The 21,062-nt window shown below is 42.6% G+C and overlaps 1 protein-coding gene and 1 pseudogene across 4 annotated transcripts in view; both read right to left on the reverse strand.

Moving 5' to 3' along the window:
- ralgds (ral guanine nucleotide dissociation stimulator) overlaps positions 1-11,223 on the reverse strand; it is a 21,270-nt gene extending 10,047 nt beyond the window's left edge. For 2 of the 4 annotated variants that reach the window (XM_026254645.1, XM_026254647.1), the window contains exons 1-5: positions 4,668-4,929; positions 2,838-3,142; positions 1,917-1,985; positions 1,641-1,834; positions 1,051-1,169 (exon numbers count right to left, since the gene is read on the reverse strand). In XM_026254645.1, the coding sequence (XP_026110430.1) occupies positions 1,051-1,169; positions 1,641-1,834; positions 1,917-1,985; positions 2,838-3,142; positions 4,668-4,838 (858 nt within the window). In that variant the 5' untranslated portion in view covers positions 4,839-4,929. Of the gene's footprint in view, positions 1-1,050; positions 1,170-1,640; positions 1,835-1,916; positions 1,986-2,837; positions 3,143-4,667; positions 4,930-10,389 lie in introns of those variants that run through there. The other 2 variants (XM_026254648.1, XM_026254646.1) reach the window with 2 other exon arrangements.
- Positions 11,224-14,476: 3,253 nt separating this feature from the next.
- On the reverse strand, positions 14,477-21,043 carry LOC113083604 (TBC1 domain family member 13-like; annotated as a pseudogene).
- Positions 21,044-21,062: the final 19 nt, after the last annotated feature.

A 21,062-nucleotide genomic window follows, 5' to 3' on the forward strand; every position in this document is an offset into this window, starting at 1 on the left:
AGTGTTGCCCCGTGTCCTGCTGTTGTAGTCATGTGTCCTGTTGATGTGGCCCCGTGTCCAGTAGATGTTGTCCCCCCGTGTCCAGCTGTCGTCTCCCCGCGTCCTGTAAGTGTTGCCCCGCGTCCCGTGACTGCTCCTGTCATGTCCCCTGTCAGTTGTCCCGAGACCCCTTCCCTTCCCTCACCACCCAGACCTGCCCCTACCCCCCGTCGTCAGCCTTCGTCCTGTCCTCCTAAGATTCCTACCCCACCCACCCACCCTGGTCTGTCCCCCATGAACTTTGTGGTCCCGCCCCCTCCCCTTCCCTGTTTGTTTTTTTTGATTTGTCACCCTAACCCTGTCATTGTCTATTCATGTTTGCCTTTGTTATTATTTGTCATGTCTTGTTGGTTTGTGTCTGTGTCCTAGTCTGTCATGTCAGTCATGTCCCGTGTTTGATGTTCCCTTGAGGAGCGTCTGGAAGCCGCTCCTTAAGGGAGGGGTTCTGTCATGATTCTGCCTTCATGTCCCGACTTTTCTCTAGTCTTGAGGCAGGATCATGACAGACCCGTGTTTTGTGTACAAGCACATGGCCTTGTCTTTGGGCCATGTGCTTGTGTTGTCCCATTCCCTTGCCCCGCCCCCCTTGTTATCCTAGTCTTGTTGTGATTGCCGTATCTGTGCCACCTGTCGTGTCTTAATTGTTCCCCTATTTAGATCTCCTAGTGTGCTCTGTCTTTCGTCGGTTCATTGTTCTACTTATGTGTTCCTACATGTCATTCTCCTGAAATACCTTGTCCTAGAAACCCCTCGAAGAAGTCTTTGTCTTGCAGTGAGTGTTTGTTAGTATTTAGTGTTCAGAGTCTTTGTTTACCTTGTTTATTGTGTTTTGTAGATTTCTTTTAGTGTTCACCCTAGCCCTTGTTTTCCCCCTCGTGGGTTTTGTTTTTCCCCTTTTTGTATAATAAATCTTGTGTTCAGTACATCCTGTCTGCATCTGAGTTCGTCCCAAACCCATCCTCACAACAGTGTGTGTGTGTGTGAGTGTGTGTGTGAGTGTGTGCTGCTCACTGCATCCATCAGTGTGAACTGCTCTGCCACCACAGTGGGGTCAAAGTTCAGGAAGTCGGGTCGTTCCTCGTGGAATCCGTTCTCCTGCAGCAGAGCGAAGGCACAGCACTGATCCAGCACTGCACACACAAACACACATCTGTCTTTACATTCACCGCTGAAAGCTTCTTCTGACCCAGAACTTATATGACAATTATTATATGATATTTCTGTAGATTAAATAATAGATCACGGCGCTCGCAACACTCAAGTCATGGGTTCGATTCCCAGGGAAAGCAAGAGTATGTCACTTTGAATAAAAGCGTCTTCCAAATCCATAAATATAAACTATGAAGTATTTTTTTCTTCCTGATATGTACTCTATGTGACTGCAGTCTTTATCATGTTACAGTAATCATGCCATAATCAGAAACACTACCTACTCCAATTTAAACCATACATTATATATTTTAATGTTATCACTTAAATGACTTCCAAAACCGTTCAACTCAGAATGTGACTTTGACTAATGGTGATGAGCAGAAGAGTTCAGGTAAACGTCAGGTTGAGTGTGATGCACATCATCAGGTGAAGGACCGGAGCAGACGAACCGTCTCGGTCTGATTCCTGCTGGAGTCTGCGGTGGAACTGGCTCAGCAGGTTACAGGCGCGGCGCTCCAGATCCGACCCGGGGAAGCTGAGCTGCAGGTAGTGGATCAGGCGTCTCAGACAGCTGTAGTCCGGAGGCTTCCAGAAGTCCTCAGAGTACTGATCCAACCAGGCGCCGAGGATCGAGGAGACGGTGCTGCAACGAGACGCGAGAGAAACAATCAGATATACACTCGTACCGGTCTCAGGTGTGTGTGTGTTTCAATCATGATTCGTACTTCCTGAGCTCCGTTCGCTCGTCATTCGTCATCCTGCGTGCTTCTGCGCCCGGCTGCAGTTTAGCGTATCTGAAAACACACATGCTCACATTTATTCAGGTTCTGCTAGTAAACGACAATTAAAGACGATTTACATCCAAACAGTATTAAAATGACTAGAAACAGCCCTGACAGAACAAGATTTAATGAAGTAAATAATGAAACTGCATCTCCAGAAATAAAAGGGTCCCTGTGAAGTCAGTGTCTAACTGGAGATGTGCACTGGTTAGTGTGATGCTTGGTCCACGGTCAACACCATCAGCCTCAGTGTGTGTGTGTGTGTGTGTGTGTGTGTGTGTGTGTCTCTGTCTCTGTGTGTGTGTGTGTGTGTGTGTCTCTGTCTCTGTGTGTGTGTGTGTGTGTGTCTGTCTCTGTGTGTGTGTCTCTGTCTCTGTGTGTGTGTGTGTGTGTGTCTCTGTCTCTGTGTGTGTGTGTGTGTCTCTGTCTCTGTCTCTGTGTGTGTGTCTGTCTCTGTCTCTGTGTGTGTGTGTGTGTCTCTGTCTCTGTGTGTGTGTGTGTGTCTCTGTCTCTGTGTGTGTGTGTGTGTCTCTGTCTCTGTGTGTGTGTCTCTGTCTCTGTGTGTGTGTCTGTCTCTGTCTCTGTGTGTGTGTGTGTGTGTCTCTGTCTCTGTGTGTGTGTGTGTGTGTGTGTCTCTGTCTCTGTGTGTGTGTGTGTGTCTCTGTCTCTGTGTGTGTGTGTGTCTCTGTCTCTGTGTGTGTGTGTGTGTGTGTGTGTGTGTGTGTCTCTGTCTCTGTGTGTGTGTGTGTGTGTGTGTGTCTCTGTCTCTGTGTGTGTGTGTGTGTGTGTGTGTGTCTCTGTCTCTGTGTGTGTGTGTGTGTGTGTGTCTCTGTCTCTGTGTGTGTGTGTGTGTGTGTGTGTCACCTGTTGAGCAGCAGGTCCAGCACTTGTTTGGTGGTGGCGAAGGTCCTGTAGGTGCAGAGGAAGATGGTGACGTAGGTGGAGTCGTTTCCTCTGAAGGCGGTGACCATGTACTCCACCAGACGCTCCAGAGTTCCTGCTTTGATGGTGCGCAGCTTACACGTCTCGTACAGACTGAGACCCGAGTCCGAGTCCACACCCATCCAGCGCTGACTCTTACTGGACGACTGGTACATCTGGACCTTCCTCAGAGAGATGCTGAACACAGCGCCGTCCTCCACCTCCTCACCGATCTCCTGACTCGCATTCTGCACACACACACACACACACAGAGACACACACACAGAGACAGACAGAAACACACACACACACAGAGAGACACACACACAGAGAGAGAGATGTGAGGTGTGTCGTGTTTCAGGAAGCTTCTGATTCGTTCGGATCAATAACTGAAACACAAAGACTCACAGAAAACAGGTTACACCATCACTGTCTCTCTCTGTTTTCATGTCAACAAACCACAGCAAAACTACTCACTAACCAGTTAACACCACAACTAGTTAAGAGATGAGTCTCAGGAAGCATCAGATCCAAACACACACAGATCTGAACTCACATTCCTCCTCTGACCGCTTTATATCTGATCTACAAACACTTCTGCAGGGAACAAACTGGATTCAGGTTTCTTCACAATGCTGCAACAAGACAGATAAAGCTCAACCATTACCCAGAATGCTTTGCACAGAGTAAAAGCATCTGCAGTATCACAGTGTTGATGGTTTGAGAAGGATTTCAGATGAACTGAAGCTGATGGGATCAGAGCGGCTTTCACGGGGTTAAAATCTGCTGAGAGAACTTGAAGTGTTCATCAGCTCCAGTAGTGAACACGAGTAACACACAGAGAGAGACACACACACACGTGTTACATGACTCACTAAACCTGTGTGAGGCGAGAGACTAACACTTCTGTCACATTCACCAGTGATCACCTCCAACTCAAGAATGATTCCGTCGATCCACACACACTCTCTCTCTCCGTACCAGATCAACAGAGACACACACACACACTCTCCGTACCAGACCAACAGAGAGAGAGAGACACACACACACTCTCTGTGTGTACCAGACCAACAGAGACACACACACACTCTCTCTCTGTGTACCAGACCAACACACACACACTCTCTGTGTACCAGTCCAACAGACACACACACACACACACACACACACACACTCTCCTACCAGACCAAAAGAGAGAGAGAGAGACACACACACACACAGACCCAGAGAACAGACCATGAGTCCACTGCAGTGCATGCAGGGAAATACTGGCACACAGACATCAGAAAAGAGTTTATGACCATCAAGTGTCTTCTCTTGTAAAACCAGAACAAATCACATCAATATCAACTCAACTCTTCATTATCATCTTTATTTCTACACTAACACATCATGCCTGTCGATAGAATCTGCAATAAATTATTTGTTTATAAATATTGTAACCACTCTTATATTTACATTATCATGGTTACACCTTTAAAGTCGTAATGTACAGTATTCAGATATCTCTGCTGTATGACATTCGATGTTGATCATGAATTGTAATGAATTAAACTCTTTAAATGTGTAACAATGAAAAGAAGTTTAATATATAATTGCAACTATTTATTACAGTTCATAACTGAAGGCAAAGTATGTAAGACATGGCAGAATTTTATTTAGTTTATATGCAAAATAGTTTAATTGTAAATAATTTTCTACGATACATTCTATTATTATTGTCGCTGGTGAAGTTTCCAGTATCTGTATGTAAGATAACTCTGTTCTTTCTACCTCCAGGTGAGGAGTGTCCGGATCCAGGTGTGTGAATCGGTTCAGCACCGCAGGACTCGGTTCGTCGCTGATCTCGAGTCTCACAGAGTCCCGGATGCTCCGGATCCGCCAAACACTGGCATCAAACATAACGGAACCGGAGCCGAGCTCACATCCCGCCGCTAACACCATCGGTACCGAGAAATCCGACCGAACTACAGCCGCACACCGGCGAGACCATCTGCGTGCGACCGGAGGAGTGTGTGTGTTTGTGTGTGTGTGTTTGTGTGTGTGTGAGAGAGAGAGAGAGAGAGAGAGAGAGAGAGAGAGAGAGAGAGAGAGAGCTCGGGCTCCGCCTCTTTCTCCGCTCGGGATCATGACGTCATTTTCAGATCAGAACCACAGAACAGAACCATAGACAGTAAAAGAAATGGACACAGCGACCCCATTGGAACTCAATTGAGACAAATGATGCCCAGTTTTAGCGTTTTTTAGCACTTCCGTTTCTGACGCACAGACTCAAACGAAGCTTGATGACGTCAGCAACCTGTCTGACAGATGTAAATCTTCTAGTAGCTGTGCGTGCAAACTGCCATCGTTAATCTTGCAGAGACGGCGAGCTTGAGCGGGGAGTTCTTTGTCGTGAGTGAGCAGGAGTAAGTATTCTGATTAATTATTTTGTATAGTATTTTAAAATGTAACACCAGTACGCCATATTAAGTTAATTACCTGCGAGCTTCTCCTCCTGTCTGTACGGTAATGCGACAGAGAGACGAGTGGTTATGACGCAATCGTTAGCCTATTTTTTACAAAAACTGTTTATACGGGGCCATAATGTAACATAGAAGGTAATGGAGCCCTTTATACATTGTTGTGTATCTTTAGAAATAAATAATGGACAAACAGAGTCTTTAAACGCCTCAGATGTAAAGTTATTCGCTGTCAAAGTGACGCCAAAATGAATGGGAGTCAATGGGATGCTAACGCAAGTGAAGTTCTGCTACAAGATGGCAGCCCCCACCCGACTTCAACTTCCGGTCGAGTTCCTTGCCCCTTGAACAGAACAGATCACAGTGAAATGTCAATCAACTCGGCGGCTGTGAAAGTGGGCGGAGCTCAGCGGTCCGCGTGGCTTATTATTTATATTCACTTAAGATATAAACTAAAGCGTCTTTATTCAGTTATTATCATCCAGACAGAGACGCCACTGTTCCTGCTGATTCTCTCAGCGCTAATAAAGATAGTTACCTCGTTAGGATTAATAATCATAATGTATTTCACAGATCTCAGTTTGTATTTGAATTCCCGGGATTATAATGTTTGAATGATACTTTTTTTCTGGATATTTCTTTTTGGATGATATTATTTCGGGATGATACTTTTGTCTGAATGATACTTTTGTCTGAATGATACTTTTGTCTGATTGATACTTTTGTCTGGATGATACTTTTGTCTGGATGATTCTTTTGTCTGATTGATACTTTTGTCTGGATGATACTTTTGTCTGGATGATTCTTTTGTCTGGATGATACTTTTGTCTGAATGATTCTTTTGTCTGATTTATACTTTTGTCTGATTGATACTTTTGTCTGAATGATTCTTTTGTCTGGATGATACTTTTGTCTGAATGATTCTTTTGTCTGATTTATACTTTTGTCTGATTGATACTTTTGTCTGGATGATTCTTTTGTCTGGATGATACTTTTGCCTGATTGATACTTTTGTCTGGATGATACTTTTGTCTGATTGATACTTTTGTCTGGATGATACTTTTGTCTGATTGATACTTTTGTCTGGATGATTCTTTTGTCTGGATGATTCTTTTGTCTGAATCATTCTTTTGTCTGAATGATACTTTTGTCTGAATGATTCTTTTGTCTGAATCATTCTTTTGTCTGAATCATTCTTTTGTCTGAATGATACTTTTGTCTGGATGATTCTTTTGTCTGGATGATTCTTTTGTCTGAATCATTCTTTTGTCTGAATGATACTTTTGTCTGAATGATACTTTTGTCTGAATGATACTTTTGTCTGGATGATACTTTTGTCTGATTGATACTTTTGTCTGAATGATACTTTTGTCTTGAATGATACTTTTGTCTGATTGATACTTTTGTCTGGATGATTCTTTTGTCTGGATGATTCTTTTGTCCAATTGATACATTTGTCTGACTGATACTTTTGTCTGAATGATACTTTTGTCTGAATGATACTTTTGTCTGAATGATACTTTTGTCTGGATGGTACTTTTGTCCAATTGATACATGTGTCTGACTGATACTTTTGTCTGAATGATACTTTTGTCTGAATGATACTTTTGTCTGAAATGATACTTTTGTCTGGATGATACTTTTGTTTGGGTGATTCAGAGCGGAGCTGCAGCTGAAGTGATTTGATGAGCCCCAGAGCGCCGCCTGCTGGAGGAACAACATCTGCAGAGATTCATCTGAGAAAACAGACACAGCTGCTACAGAAAAAACACCCAAACTCAAAAATATTTATTGCACAAACTCTCTCAAATCGAGCTTGTGAATTTCATTAAGCTTCCACCGCACATCTGGAGTTATTTAAAAGAGCAGAGTTCAGAGAGATGTCACTTGTATTCTGTCATGTGTGTCTGATGCACGAGATCCTTCTGGAACAGTGTGTTCAGGAGTAACTGAGCCAAACAGACTGAACCAAGAATAATGAGATGAATTAGGATCATTCAGGATGTGACTCTAGTTCTTTGACAGGGAGTGAAGATGTGTTGCCTTGAACCTCTTACACACACTTTACTGCAGCTCACAGGACACAGATGTGATGTGACCTCAGCACACACACACACGCACACGCACACACACACACACACACACACTTTAGTGCTGTATTACCCAGAATGCATTAAAACAACTGTGATTCCACACTGGCAGTTTTTTTATATAAAAACATCACACAGTTATGTGCATTTTGAAGTATTAGATCAGAAATAAAGAAAACTGGAAAGTGATTGGAAAGTGATTGCTAATTTTGTGAAAGAAAAAAAAAGTCCCTTCATTTACGAAAAAGTTTTTATGGTGTTTTCTGACTTGTGAACAAGAGTTAAAATGAATAATGGGAGATGGAAATGCATTTTGTGAATAAATTCATCCATGTGCATTAAAAAAAGTTGTGATACTGCAGCAGGTGCTTCACAAGCATCACAGTCTGTTCACATTTATCCCTTCTTCTCCATTTGAGAGAAGATCTAAATATTGATGGTTTGAACCGGGTGAGGAACAGGGCATAGATGTGAATATATGAATCAGAGCTCTGCGGGAGGATGGAGGACTTCAGAGCAGATCTGGCATCAGGTTCAGATGATCGTGTGAATTCAACAGAAAGATGCTTGCTTTGATTTCTGTGTTAGTGGGGCTTCACACGTCACTACTGATAATTAACCCTTTAGTGACACATCTTTAGTGTACAAAGGGTTAACCATTACACTGAACGATTGAGGGTCTAGATTATTCCAGATCCACCAGAGGAGGAAGAGAACGTTCTTTAATTCTGTTGGATGCTTGGATCATGAAGCACTTAATAAATAAGAGGATCTCTGTGTGACAGCGCCACCTGCTGCTGCACACACTCAGAAATCATAACATCCACGTGTTGAGAAGCATTAGGTCATGAGAGGACAGAGGGTCAATCTAGACTAAACCTGACGATTCTCAGTGTGTGTGTGTGTGTGTGTGTGTGTGTGAGAGAGAGAGAGAGAGTGTGTGTGTGTGTGTGCGTTCAGCCCATGAAACTAACATTAAAGGATCTTACACAGCTGTGGTTGCACACACACACACACACACACAGTCTCTCAGGGGTCACACACACTTCCTGTGTCAGATTTCACTCTGAATAACACAAATACAGTGATCCCAGACGACAGGAGCACATCAACTCTTCTCCGGATCACAAGCAGAAGACAATAACCGTACTGGTTCTTCGTTTCTCAGATAATCAGTGTCCAAACACACATTCATAATGGATCTGTCCACACACACACACACACCAGCTGCTGACGCTAACATGAGTCTTGTTCATGAAACACAAGCAGAAATAATGGTTTCACAAATGTGCTTGTACTTTCAGAAAACACTTGCAGCTCTTCCAAACACACGTAATGCTGTGTAAAACAGCGGAATGTGTTCTGTTCTTTCAACCAAACGAACAAAACTTACACTTGCACTTACCACAATAATATATAACAAAATTAATTAGTGAACCAATTCGTTTTTTTATTGATAAACAAAAAGGTGCCTATTGTGTTCTTCTTTTTATTCTCTGTAGATTCCCTCTTTATGAATGATTGGAGTCATGCAGATGTTTTAATCAGATCTGTGGTTAGCGAAGCGTTTGTTAATCTGGAGGAGAGGTTAGGTTTCATGAATGAGGATCATGACTGAATCTGAACACGACCAGATTCCCAACAAATCCATGAAAACCATCCCAACTGACTCAGATTCACACTGATCTCCACCTGTAGTAAAGGAAGAGTGAAAATCTTGTCATCACTTGCTCACCCTCAAGTTTTATTCTTCTGATGAACACAAAAGAAGAATGGTGGTAAACAAGCAGCTGACGGTAGCCATTGACTTCCATAATACAGAGAAAATCAATGGCTACCGTCAACTGTTTGGTTACCAACATTCTTCAAAACATCTTATTTTGTGTTCAACAGAAGATAGAAACTCAAACAGGGTGAGAATTAGAAGTAAATGATGACAGATACTCATCAGGTGCTTTCACACAGAACTGCCACTAGAGATTGCCATATAATGACCAGAACGACTTTACCGTAAATGCACTGTTCACACAGACTGCGAAGTTCCATCTTTTAACTGGTAAAGCACCATACACACATCCGTTTCAAAATACAAGTTTTGTGACATCATAAACAGAAGATACCGAATCCGCCCACTCTAATGAAAGCAACGTTTATATGAATATGAAAATATGAACATACTGGTAAAAATGTATAGCGTGAATACATTGTAAGTCGCTTTGGGTAAAAGCATCTGCTAAATGCATAAAAGTAAATGTGCTGCATGCTTTCCTCTCAATAATGAAATAAACACAAAACAAAAACGACAGCGGTGAGAAAACAGCAGTTAAGAAAGCATCTGATCACAGCGATGTCCAGTGTGGAGCGAGCTAATGACAGACTTTTTCTATTAGTGAATCTTAAAATAAATTAATTAATACAAATAAATAAAAAATCATTACATTAAATTGATAGTTTGTTTTGCATCGATTAAAGCGTGACTGTTTTGATCACTAGATCACTGTAAGGTGTTTTAAGAGTGCTGATGTTGTGAATTAAATAATTTATTGATGATGAAATATCTCAGCACTTTATTTTGTTCCACAGAAGCAAACGTTCATCATTCAGTCAGTTATTCTCACTTTCACTATAAGTAATTACCTTGTTTTATTTGTTAGAATTGTTAGAATATGTGTAACTCAGTGTTTTAGCTCATTATAAAAGCAGATGAACTGGTGAAATAATGGATGATTAGTTGATTGTTGTAATAATTGTTGTTGTCCTAGTCTACACCGGATGTGTTCCGTTCACACCTGATCTCTTCAGTAATTTACCAGCTGTTTCTGATTGGTTCTATATGTGTCATTTGTTCTCGGTCTGAACATGGTGATCACACACACACACACACACACACACACACACACACACACACACACAGCCATGTTTCTGGAGCGGTGCATGACCCACCTGTGTCTCCAGCATCATCATCTTCATCATCATCACCGGGTTCGGGGCAGATCGATCAGCCCTCTCTCACGAGGGGCACATACTCACTGATCCGAATCCTCCTTCTCCGAACCGAATCATCTCGAACCTTTCTTTGATTACAGTGAGAAACACGATCAGATCAATATGTGAAATAATCCGGCTTCAGTGATGGACGATCCAGTTTATAAAAAACACCATAACCGCACAGCAGTGGCCGAGAGGAATAAATCAGGAGACGGGGAATAAATCCATCATCACAAATAAAATCAGGACATAAAATCAGATTCAAAATGGAGGCGATGCTGAAGATCAATCAGCGCATAAATGATTTCATATCGTAATCGTTCACATTCATATTTCACGGCAGATCTACGAATCCTTCATGTATCGATCTGATCTCAGAGTCTCATTCATAAACATCAGATCTGGACCGGATCCGCGAGGGTCGTGCGTCCGTTTAGATCCACAGATGAGAGAAACACTCGCGGAATCCGAATCAGGCCCGAAACCCGCAGAATCCGCTTCGATCTGAACCCGAACCCGCGGATGATCCGGATCCGAATCTGCCTTTATTCCGGCACCAATCCCGCGTTGTTATTCGCTCGCGTCCTTGACACAGATTCAGTTCTTGCTCACATTCTGATGTGGGTTTGTGGGTCTGCGGCGTGAACGCGCACTGGACGCGGGGGGCGCGCGCGGGAGCGGAGGGCGTGTGCTCGCTGAAGATGACACCATTCAACATACTAGCCTACATACTACACACACTGCGATCAGATCACATCATGTATGATACAGCAGGCGTGTTTTATCCGCATTAATGCCAATGTGATAATCACGTGACGCTAATGAAGGCCTGACTGCGGGAGAAGTTTCCATGGAAACAGATGCTGACTGAACACTAGTGTACAGCATACTGCATACTGTATACTGCACACTGTATACTGCATACTGTATACTGCATACTATATACTGCACACTGTATACTGCGTACTGTATACTGCACACTGTATACTGCGTACTGTATACTGCACACTATATACTGCGTACTGTATACTGCACACTGTATACTGCGTACTGTATACTGCACACTGTATACTGCGTACTGTATACTGCACACTGTATACTGCATACTGTATACTGCGTACTGTATACTGCACACTATATACTGCGTACTGTATACTGCACACTATATACTGCATACTGTATACTGCACACTGTATACTGCATACTATACTGAATACTATATACTGCTTCAAAACAGCACGCAGCACATAAGTATAAAGGTCTCAAACCGCTGTTTTTGTGTAATATCATAAACATTAGACCTCATTACATTAGCGGGTGGTGTCCTGCTTTTATTGTACAAATATGTACATTCATTTCACATTCTTAATCCAAACTTGTCAGCCTGGTCAGACACTTACTACTAAATATTGTAGAAACTGAATTTTCTGAAAAGTTGCTTTGCAACGATTGTATCGTAAAAAGAGATATAGAAATAAAATTGAATTCAATGCAATTTAACTTATTAAAGATATAAACTTATGGAGTCAAAACAAAGTGAGACATGCAGAAAAGGAAAAATCTGTATTCCAAGCTCAAACTTGACTAAAATGCAAAAGAAAAGCAGTGTTGCAAATATATATATTGCCATGGAAAATATGTAGCTATTGCAAAAATTTTAAAGTTCGCTTTTTTAAAATAGTTATAATAATCATCGTTAAAATAGGGCCCATAAACTCGTAATTGTTAGATAAAAAGACACAAATAACTTGTTTATATTTTTCAGTCATCACACTGGAAATGACAAACACATTGCATTGTGGGATATAGGAACGTTTGTTCAATGTGTATTGCACTGGCAAACTGTTCTTTCATTCGCTAAAAAAAATTAAAACCCAGTAATAAGGTGACCTATTTTTACGATCTAAATGCAAATAAAGCGCACGGCGCAGGCGCACTCAGGGCGTGTCCAAATCCAATTTTGCTATTTTAACGACGGAAAACGGTCCGTGCGCCTGGGAACATTTTTGGAATGGGTTGTGCCTATTCTCTTAATGATTATTGGGCGTAACGTTCACTAAACCAATCAGAGTGTCACCTCCCATTCCCTTTAGCTCGCGTTATGACAGATCGTTATTTACACGGCGGAACAGCTGAACGCTTCTCAAGTGAAGAAACCGATCTGCTCGTGCGTGAAGTTAAAGTAGCTACGCGAGCAGATCATCTACGGGCAGGGGCGGACTAGCCATCTGGAGCACCGGGACTTTTCCCGGTGGGCCGCTGGCAATGTGGGTCGGCCCACCCGGTACACAATATATACATATTTTTTAAATGACGGAAATCATAATATTACATCTCTTTTCTAGGCAAATGGATGAGTGAGTTCAATCGCGTAAGGAGTGTGTTTTGATTGCATGCATGTGAGTGTTACGATACGCGAAGGATGAATTAATTCTGTCAAGATTGTCTGAAATGCTGCTCTCAGCGCGTGCTTTGAATGAGTGCGCATGCGCAAGCCCCGAATGCGCGCGAATTGTTTAAAACGTTTGAATCGGCAGGATTTAGAAACAAGTGCAAACGATCAACTACGATCCGTTTCACTCCTTCAAGTGAGTGAACAACGCGAATCAAGTTATGAACCTTACATCACTATTCACGATGGCCCCGTCGGGCAGAGCCGGGATATAGAGCCCGACTGAAAAACACAATAGTCCCGGGACGTCAGGATTGCGATTTTACGAGCCCTGCACCTCAGATCGATCCAGTTTGTGAACCATTGGTTTCCACACTGGTTTCGTTCCACAATAAATGATTAGCCTATTTTAAAAGATTGTATTAATGTATGTGTGTGTGTGTATTGGTACGATTGTGCAATTAATAAGCCAATTTAATTCATCATTATAAGTAGTAAAAAACTGAATTGCAAATAGGTATCCTAATTCTAATACATGCAATGATCCATCATTATATTTTTATATTTGTGTAGCCTATACAATAATATTCCTTTACACTGTAATCCTTTTGTTTTTAATATTTGGCATGTTTGTGTGATGCGCATCCCTGTGTGTACCGGTGATAATTTTCTACCAACGCGCTCTTTAAAAAAAATATAATAATAAATAATAATAACATTGAACCATTGACTTTAGACTAGGTTTGTTTTGGGATATGGCGCAGTCTATTTTCAGTTGCTTAAAATAGCAATGCGCCTGAACACACCTCTTTTTCAGACCAGCACGCCCATGGGTGCACACATGGGCGCAAACGCATTCGCTGATTAAACCTTTCTTTTACTGTCTATGGATTAAACGACGTGGCGCTGGACTGAAACGAGCAAACACCTTGCGTCACATTGCGTCGGGTGTATGATCGGGCCCTATGTGTTTAATCTCGCGATGTAACATAAGTAGCGACAAATCTTCTCTTCTCTTCTCTTTGTGATGCACTGAATGTGAGCTTGTGATTTAAGCAGAAGATCCAGTTAGGACATTTTATTTTGCCAATATTTATTTATTAATTAAGCTTTTTTTTTTTAGCTTAGTTAATTTACAATATTAACAGAATAAACAAACAAGAGAAAAAAGAAAACAAGTAAAAAAAAAAAAACATTCTGCCATGACATTTTGATTAAAAATGACAAAGAGAAACATGCACTGATGAATCTTTCCATATCTCACTTAAGGCTGCTCTGTGCCTGCTCGGTTCATTGTAAAGATGTAATGCTGCATAACAGCCAGACCAGATAAAGCCTGCTCTGAAACAGCATCCTGTTGTAATGGCTGTATGAATGCATTGACAGCACCTCTGAGCAGCAGGTGTACACACACTGAAATGCCACATCAGAAGCGATTCTGGGCCACCGTAAAAGTGTAATTTTGGCATAAAAGCAATAACGCTTTTAGAAGCCTGATTTTTTATTTATGCTGACTCAAGCTGATTATCAGTTGTTTTGGGTTTTTCTCAGTCACTGACCGTCGTCACACTCCTGCAGTGAGATCAGCTCTGTGTCTGTGTAACATGAGCAATGTGCTGACTTTGAGTGTTTTGAAGTGATTTTTAGAGATTTAAAGGTTAAATTGTTTTATTGTGCATCCGCAAGCACTGTAAAAACATTGATATACAACAGCAAGAACTATAGAGGTTCATACAAAAACATCTCATGCAAAAGAAAAAACATGGTTTTCAAATGTACATGAACGAATACAGTCAAAGACACACATGTGTGACCAGACATTCCTCAAATAAAAGACCATTCAATTCCCAACATCCTCTGAGCTTTAAAATACAAAACAACATTTTAAAAAAATGAACTGCAGCGATGAACATATTTATAAAAACACTAAGGATTCGAAGGAGTCCCAATGTTTGATCAGATGTTTCCCTCAGAGAAACACGAGCGCCGTTATTAGTGTGAGGAGATGCCTGAAGAGCAGTTAATGCAGATTATTAGTGGAGACGGATGACGTCACTAAACAGAGGGATGATGGGATGCTAAAGCCGTGTGATCTGCGGAGGAGAGATGACTCTGAAGGAGCTGATCTGAGATCAGTGACGGGTCTGTAGTGTTGATTGGTTCATGCTGCTCCTGAATGAATCCACTCACTCATCTCCCGTCTCAAGCTTCTCCAGAACAGTGTCCCGTGACGTCTGGGAAGCTTCAGTTCTCTCACAGATGAAGACGAGAACCTCCATCCATCTGCACCACTGTGGGTTTGTTCATTTGTGACAGATACGTAATAAACCAAACAACAATCACTGATATAATACAGCTGGATGAAGACCCTCAGGTGACCAGTCTTCTGTTGTTCCAGATTTATACTATAGTATATCAGTTCTGGAGTGTTTCTGGAGTCCATCTGTGGCTTGTGTGTGTGTGTGTGTGTGTGTGTGTGTGAGAGAGAGGGTGAGTGGGAGTGTGTGTGTCTGTAAGGAAGAGCGAGAGAGTGTGTTGTGTGAGAGAGAGTCAGTATGTTGGTCTTTAAAATCTTTCAGTGCAACAATAAACAACTTGAGCGCAGCACACACACACACACACACAATCTCTATCTTTCTCTCGCTCACACACACACATACACATACACACACTTGCATGTCTACCTGAGAGACGGTAAGACCAAACACTCAATCACACAAAGGCAAATGCTGGATCCCACCCGAGTGAGATGGGCGGCACTGCTGTCAATCATCAGACTGGAGGCGGAGCCTATTGGGGCGTGGCGGCTACAAACCGTCCTGCAGTTCTTTCGCTTTAATGAGGATGGCATGAACATCAGAGATGGGATAATCCTGGAAAACACCAGAAAACATGTTAGGAGTGTGTGTGTATGAGAGAGAGAGAGTGTGTGTCTGTGAGAGAGAGTGAGTGAGTGTGTGTGTGTGTGTGTGTGTGAGAGAGAGAGAGAGTGAGAGTGAGTGTGTGTGTGTGAGAGTGAGTGTGAGAGAAAGAGATAGTGTGAGAGAGAGAGTGTGAGAGAGAGAGAGTGTGTGGGAGAGATTGTGTGTGTGAGAGTGAGTGTGTGAGAGTGAGTGAGTGTAAGAGACAGTGTGTGTGTGTGTGTGTGTGTGAGAGAGAGAGAGAGAGTGTGTGAGAGAGAGAGTGAGTGAGTGTGAGAGAGAGAGAGAGAGTGAGTGTGTGTGTGAGAGTGAGTGTGAGAGAAAGAGATAGTGTGAGAGAGAGAGAGTGTGTGTGAGAGAGAGAGAGTGTGACACCGTGAGACAGAAGAAGCTGGACTATTATAACAACACACTTCAGAAGATGGAAAACTCAATTGATCAGGGTCAGTTCTGGAGCATGTGGAACAGTCTGAACAAGACAAAACCACAAGAGTTAGCCATACAAGATGGTCAGATCTGGAAGGATCACTTTGAGAAGCTCTATACACCTCAAACTGACCCTCTGAATAACCCCAACCAATTAAATGTCCTCCAAAAGTTGAATGCTCTTGAATCATGCATCAAAAACAACCAAAATCCACTAGATTATCCAATAACTCAACAAGAACTTAGTGAAAAACTGAAATCCCTCAAATGTCAGAAATCCTGTGGCCCTGACAACATAAAGAACGAGATGCTTAAAAACAGCTCTCCTGAACTGCAAACTGCATTACTGAAACTTTTTAATTTGATTTTGAGTTCAGGTGTTTTTCCTGAGGTCTGGAACACAGGATTCATCTCTCCCATCTTTAAATGTGGAGACAAAACCGATCCTAATAACTACAGAGGGATCTGTGTAACCAGTAATTTAGGAAAAGTATTTTGCTCTATAGTCAACTCTCGGATTTCATCTTTCTTAAAGCAACACAATGTCATCAGCAAATCTCAGATCGGCTTCCTCCCTAAACACCGAACCACTGACCATATTCACACACTACACACGCTCATAAATGAACATGTACACCAGAAGAAAGAGGGGAAAATATTTGCATGCTTTATAGATTTTAAGAAGGCTTTTGACTCTATCTGGCATAATGGACTATTTTATAAAATCATTCAAAGTGGCATAGGGGGTAAAATATATGACTTAATTAAAAACATGTATAACCAAAATAAATGTGCAGTAAAAATTGGGCAGCAAAGGACAGAGTATTTTCCTCAACAGCGAGGAGTGAGACAGGGCTGCTGTCTCAGCCCGACCTTATTTAACATCTATATCAATGAACTGGCAGATCTTCTGGACCAGTCCAACAGTCCAGGACTACAATTACATGACACAGAGGTCAAATATCTACTGTATGCAGATGACTTACTAATTCTGTCTAAAACACCAGAAGGTCTCCAGAACAACCTCGACATTTTAAACTAAATACTGCCAGGATTGGGCCTTAGACATCAACATCCCAAAAACTAAGATTATGATATTTCAGAAAAAGCCCAGAAATCTAGAACATAAACATCTATTCACATTAAACAACACCACACTTCAACATACTTTACAATATACTTATCTTGGTCTGGTTTTAACTCCCACTGGAAATTTCAAATTGGCAATTAAAACATTACTTATAAAAGCCCGCAGGGCACTACACGCTATACGAATGAAATTATTTAAAATAAACATCCCCATCAGAATCTGGACAAAAGATCTTTGATAGTGTGATTCTGCCCATCGCCCTGTATGGAAGCGAGATCTGGGGTCCAGCGAGTAACTCCAGCCATAAAGACTGGAACAAACACCCTTTAGAAGCTCTGCATGTGGAGTTCTGCAGAAGCATCCTTCACGTGCACAGAAACACTCCTAATAACGCCCGTCTTCCCCTAAACCTCATCATTAAAAAAAGAGTTTTAAAGTTCTGGATCCACTTAAACTCTAGTTCAGAAGATTCTCTTCATTATAAAGCACTAAAAACACAAAAAAAGAGTGCTCAAGTAATCTTTGTGTAATGGTATCAGAGCTAACTAACAAAGCACTCGATATCACCAATCCTGAAAAACATAGAAGAATCAAAGAGATTATGAATGAAGAGAAGGAGACATACATACAGTATTGGAAAGAACAAACCAAAGAGCAAAGTCGCCTCCAGTGTTATCTGAAACTCAACAGAGAGTACAGTATGGCTGACTATCTGCTCTCAGTCAGGAATATAACACACAGACAGTTACTGACCAAGTACAGACTGAGTGACCACCAGCTGGCCATAGAGAGAGGACGACACAGAAAGAGCTGGTTACCCAGAGAAGAGCGAGTGTGTGCCGAGTGTAGATCAGGATCAGTCGAGACGGAGGAGCACTTCCTCCTCCACTGTGATAAATACACATCTCTGAGAGACTCACTGTACAGTCAAATACAGCACAACACTCCTGAGCTCCAGTCACTCAGTGAACATGACAAATTAAAAATATTACTTGGTGAAGGACCTGCTTCCTCTGTGGTAGCACATTATATTTACAAATGCCACAAACTAAGAGGTAAAGAGTGAACACATCTACATTAGAAGTACCATCAATGTTTATGAAAATGTATATAGATTTATTTTGCATGTATTTTATTCTATTTTTTCTTATGGATATATATGAATTTTTGTTTTGTTTGTTTCTATTCTGCTATGTACAATGCTTTGGCAATATGTACCTTTGTATGTCATGCCAATAAAGCAATATGAATTGAATTGAATTGAATTGAATTGAAAATTGAGTGTGTGTGAGAGAGAGAGAGTGTGTGTGTGTGAGAGAGAGAGAGTGTGTGTGTGAGAGAGAGTGAGTGAGTGTGAGAGAGAGAGAGAGTGTGTGTGAGAGAGAGAAAGAGTGTGTGTGTGAGAGAGAGAAAGAGTGTGTGTGTGGAGAGAGAGTGAGTGAGTGTGAGAGAGAGAGAGTGTGTGTGTGTGTGTGTGTGAGAGTGAGTGTGAGAGAAAGAGAGAGTGTGAGAGAGAGAGAGTGTGTGTGTGTGAGAGTGAGAGACAGTGTGTGTGTGTGTGTGTGTGTGTGTGTGTGTGAGAGTGAGTGAGTGTGAGAGACAGTGTGTGTGTGTGTGAGAGAGAGAGAGAGTGTGTGAGAGAGAGTGTGTGTGTGTGAGAGAAAGAGAGAGTGTGAGAGCGAGAGAGTGGTGTGTGTGTGTGAGAGAGAGAGTGAGTGTGTGAGTGAGTGAGAGAGAGAGAGTGAGTGTGTGTGTGTGAGTCAGAGAGAGTGAGTGTGTGGGAGAAAGTGTGAGTCAGAGAGAGTGTGTGGGAGAGATTGTGTGTGTGTGTGTGCGCGTGTGTGAGAGAGAGAGTGAATTGGTTGTGAGTGAAAGTGTGTGTGTGAGAGAGAGTGAGTGTGAGAGATTGTGTGTGTGAGAGAGAGAGAGTGTGTGGGGGAGTGAGTGAGAGTGAGTGAGTGTGTGACAGTGTGAGAGACTGTGTGTGAGAGTGTGGGAGAGTGTGAGTAAGTGAATGTGTGAGAGAGTGTGTGTGTGTGTGTGAGAGAGAAAATGCGGTGTGTGAGTCAAAGAGTGTGTGTGAGTGAAAGAGTGTGTGTGAGAGAGTGAATGTGTGTGAGAGAGTGAGTGTGAGAGATTGTGTGTGTGAGAGAGTGAGTGAGTGTGAGAGAGAGAGAGTGTGTGTGGGAAAGAGTGAGTGTGTGTGAGAGAGAGAGTGAGTGAGAGAGAGAGTGAATGTGTGGTGATAGAGAGAATGAGTGAGTGTGTGTGTGTGTGTGTGTGTGTGAAAGTGTGAGAGAGTAAATGTGTGTGTGGTGAGAGTGCGAGAGTGAGGTGAGAATGAGTAAGTGTGTGAGAGAGAGTGAGTGTGGTGTGTGTGTGTGAGAGAGTGAGTGTGTGAGAGAGAGTGAACGTGTGTTTGTGTGAGAGAGATTGAGTGTGTGAGAGAGTGAGTGTAAGAGGGAGAGAGAGAGTGTGTGTGTGTGTGTGTGTGTGAGAGAGAATGAGTGTGTGTGTGAGAGAGAGTGAGGGTTGTGTGTGTGAGAGTGAGTAAGTGTGTGGAGTGTGTGTGTGAGAGAGAGTGAGGGGTGTGTGTGAGAGTGAGTAAGTGTGTGAGAGTGGTGTGTGTGAGAGAGAGTGAGTGAGAGTGGTGTTTGTGTGAGAGAGATTGAGTGTGTGAGAGTGAGTGTGTGACAGTGTGTGTGTGAGAGAGAGAGAGAGAGGTGTGTGTGTGTGTGTGTGTGTGTGAGAGAGAGAGAGAGAGAGAGTGGTGTGTGTGTGAGAGTGAGTTACCTGCAGTAATCTCATGTTAGTTGTAAAGTCTCCAGCCAGTAACTGATCTCGAATCAGTCTGCAAAAAACACAAAGACTTGAAGAACAGAACTTCCTGAGGACACATTGATTTCTCTTGTGCTTGATTCAGTACAGATTCATAATAATACACAAGTAATTTAATTATGAAAGTCAATTTCAGCTGTCCATCAGCGCTACAGAAACCAACAGTCTCATTATTCAGAATCAAATTCAGTTCAAGATTTGCCCTCATCCTGAATGTTTGAATCAGGAATATGAACTGTGTGTCAGATCTTACGTGAGCATGGCGCAGCACAACAGGGGATGAGGAAGTCGAAGCGCTCCTGATCCGAGAAGAGCGAATCCCAGATTCCGGATGACGTCTGGAAGCAGGAACTCTTGCGAGAGCAGCAGCGTCAGCCAGCGCGAAGGTGAAGTACTGCGGCTTGATGTTCTGCTCTTGCTGTGACACACACACACAGACGTCAGCGAGTGTGTGCAGTTAAACACTGAGCCTAGACTCATCCTGATCCTCACCAGCTTCATGTACAGCTCCGTGTCTTTCTCCTTGAGTTTGGAGAAGACGCTCTCCATCTTGAAGGTGATGCCGCACTGAGAGTCGTCCAGGCTTTTGATGAAAGTTATTCTCTGTTCTCGGACATCAGGTTGGTGAAGCAGAAGAAGGTGTCGGCCTCCGCGTGCTCTACACACAGAAGAAGAACAGCGCTTGATCAACACCACCCGTCAGAAGCAACAGCAGATCAGAAAGGATCAGCCTCACCTTCCACTGGTTGTTGGGGTCCGTGGCGAAGGTGTAGTAATGGGACCCACGATCTCATTCATGCCCTGAACGTAAGCGATGCCTGGGTTGAGTTTGGCGTAGATGAAGAGGATCCGCTCGACCACTTCCCAGTGCGCTTCACAGCCGTTCGGCAGCACCTCGTACTCGTTAGAGGGATACAGGTGTAACGCCTTCCCCGGAGAAACTCACCTGAAACACACGCAG

Source organism: Carassius auratus, unplaced genomic scaffold (assembly GCF_003368295.1).
Source record: "Carassius auratus strain Wakin unplaced genomic scaffold, ASM336829v1 scaf_tig00038950, whole genome shotgun sequence".
Lineage (NCBI taxonomy): Eukaryota > Metazoa > Chordata > Actinopteri > Cypriniformes > Cyprinidae > Carassius > Carassius auratus.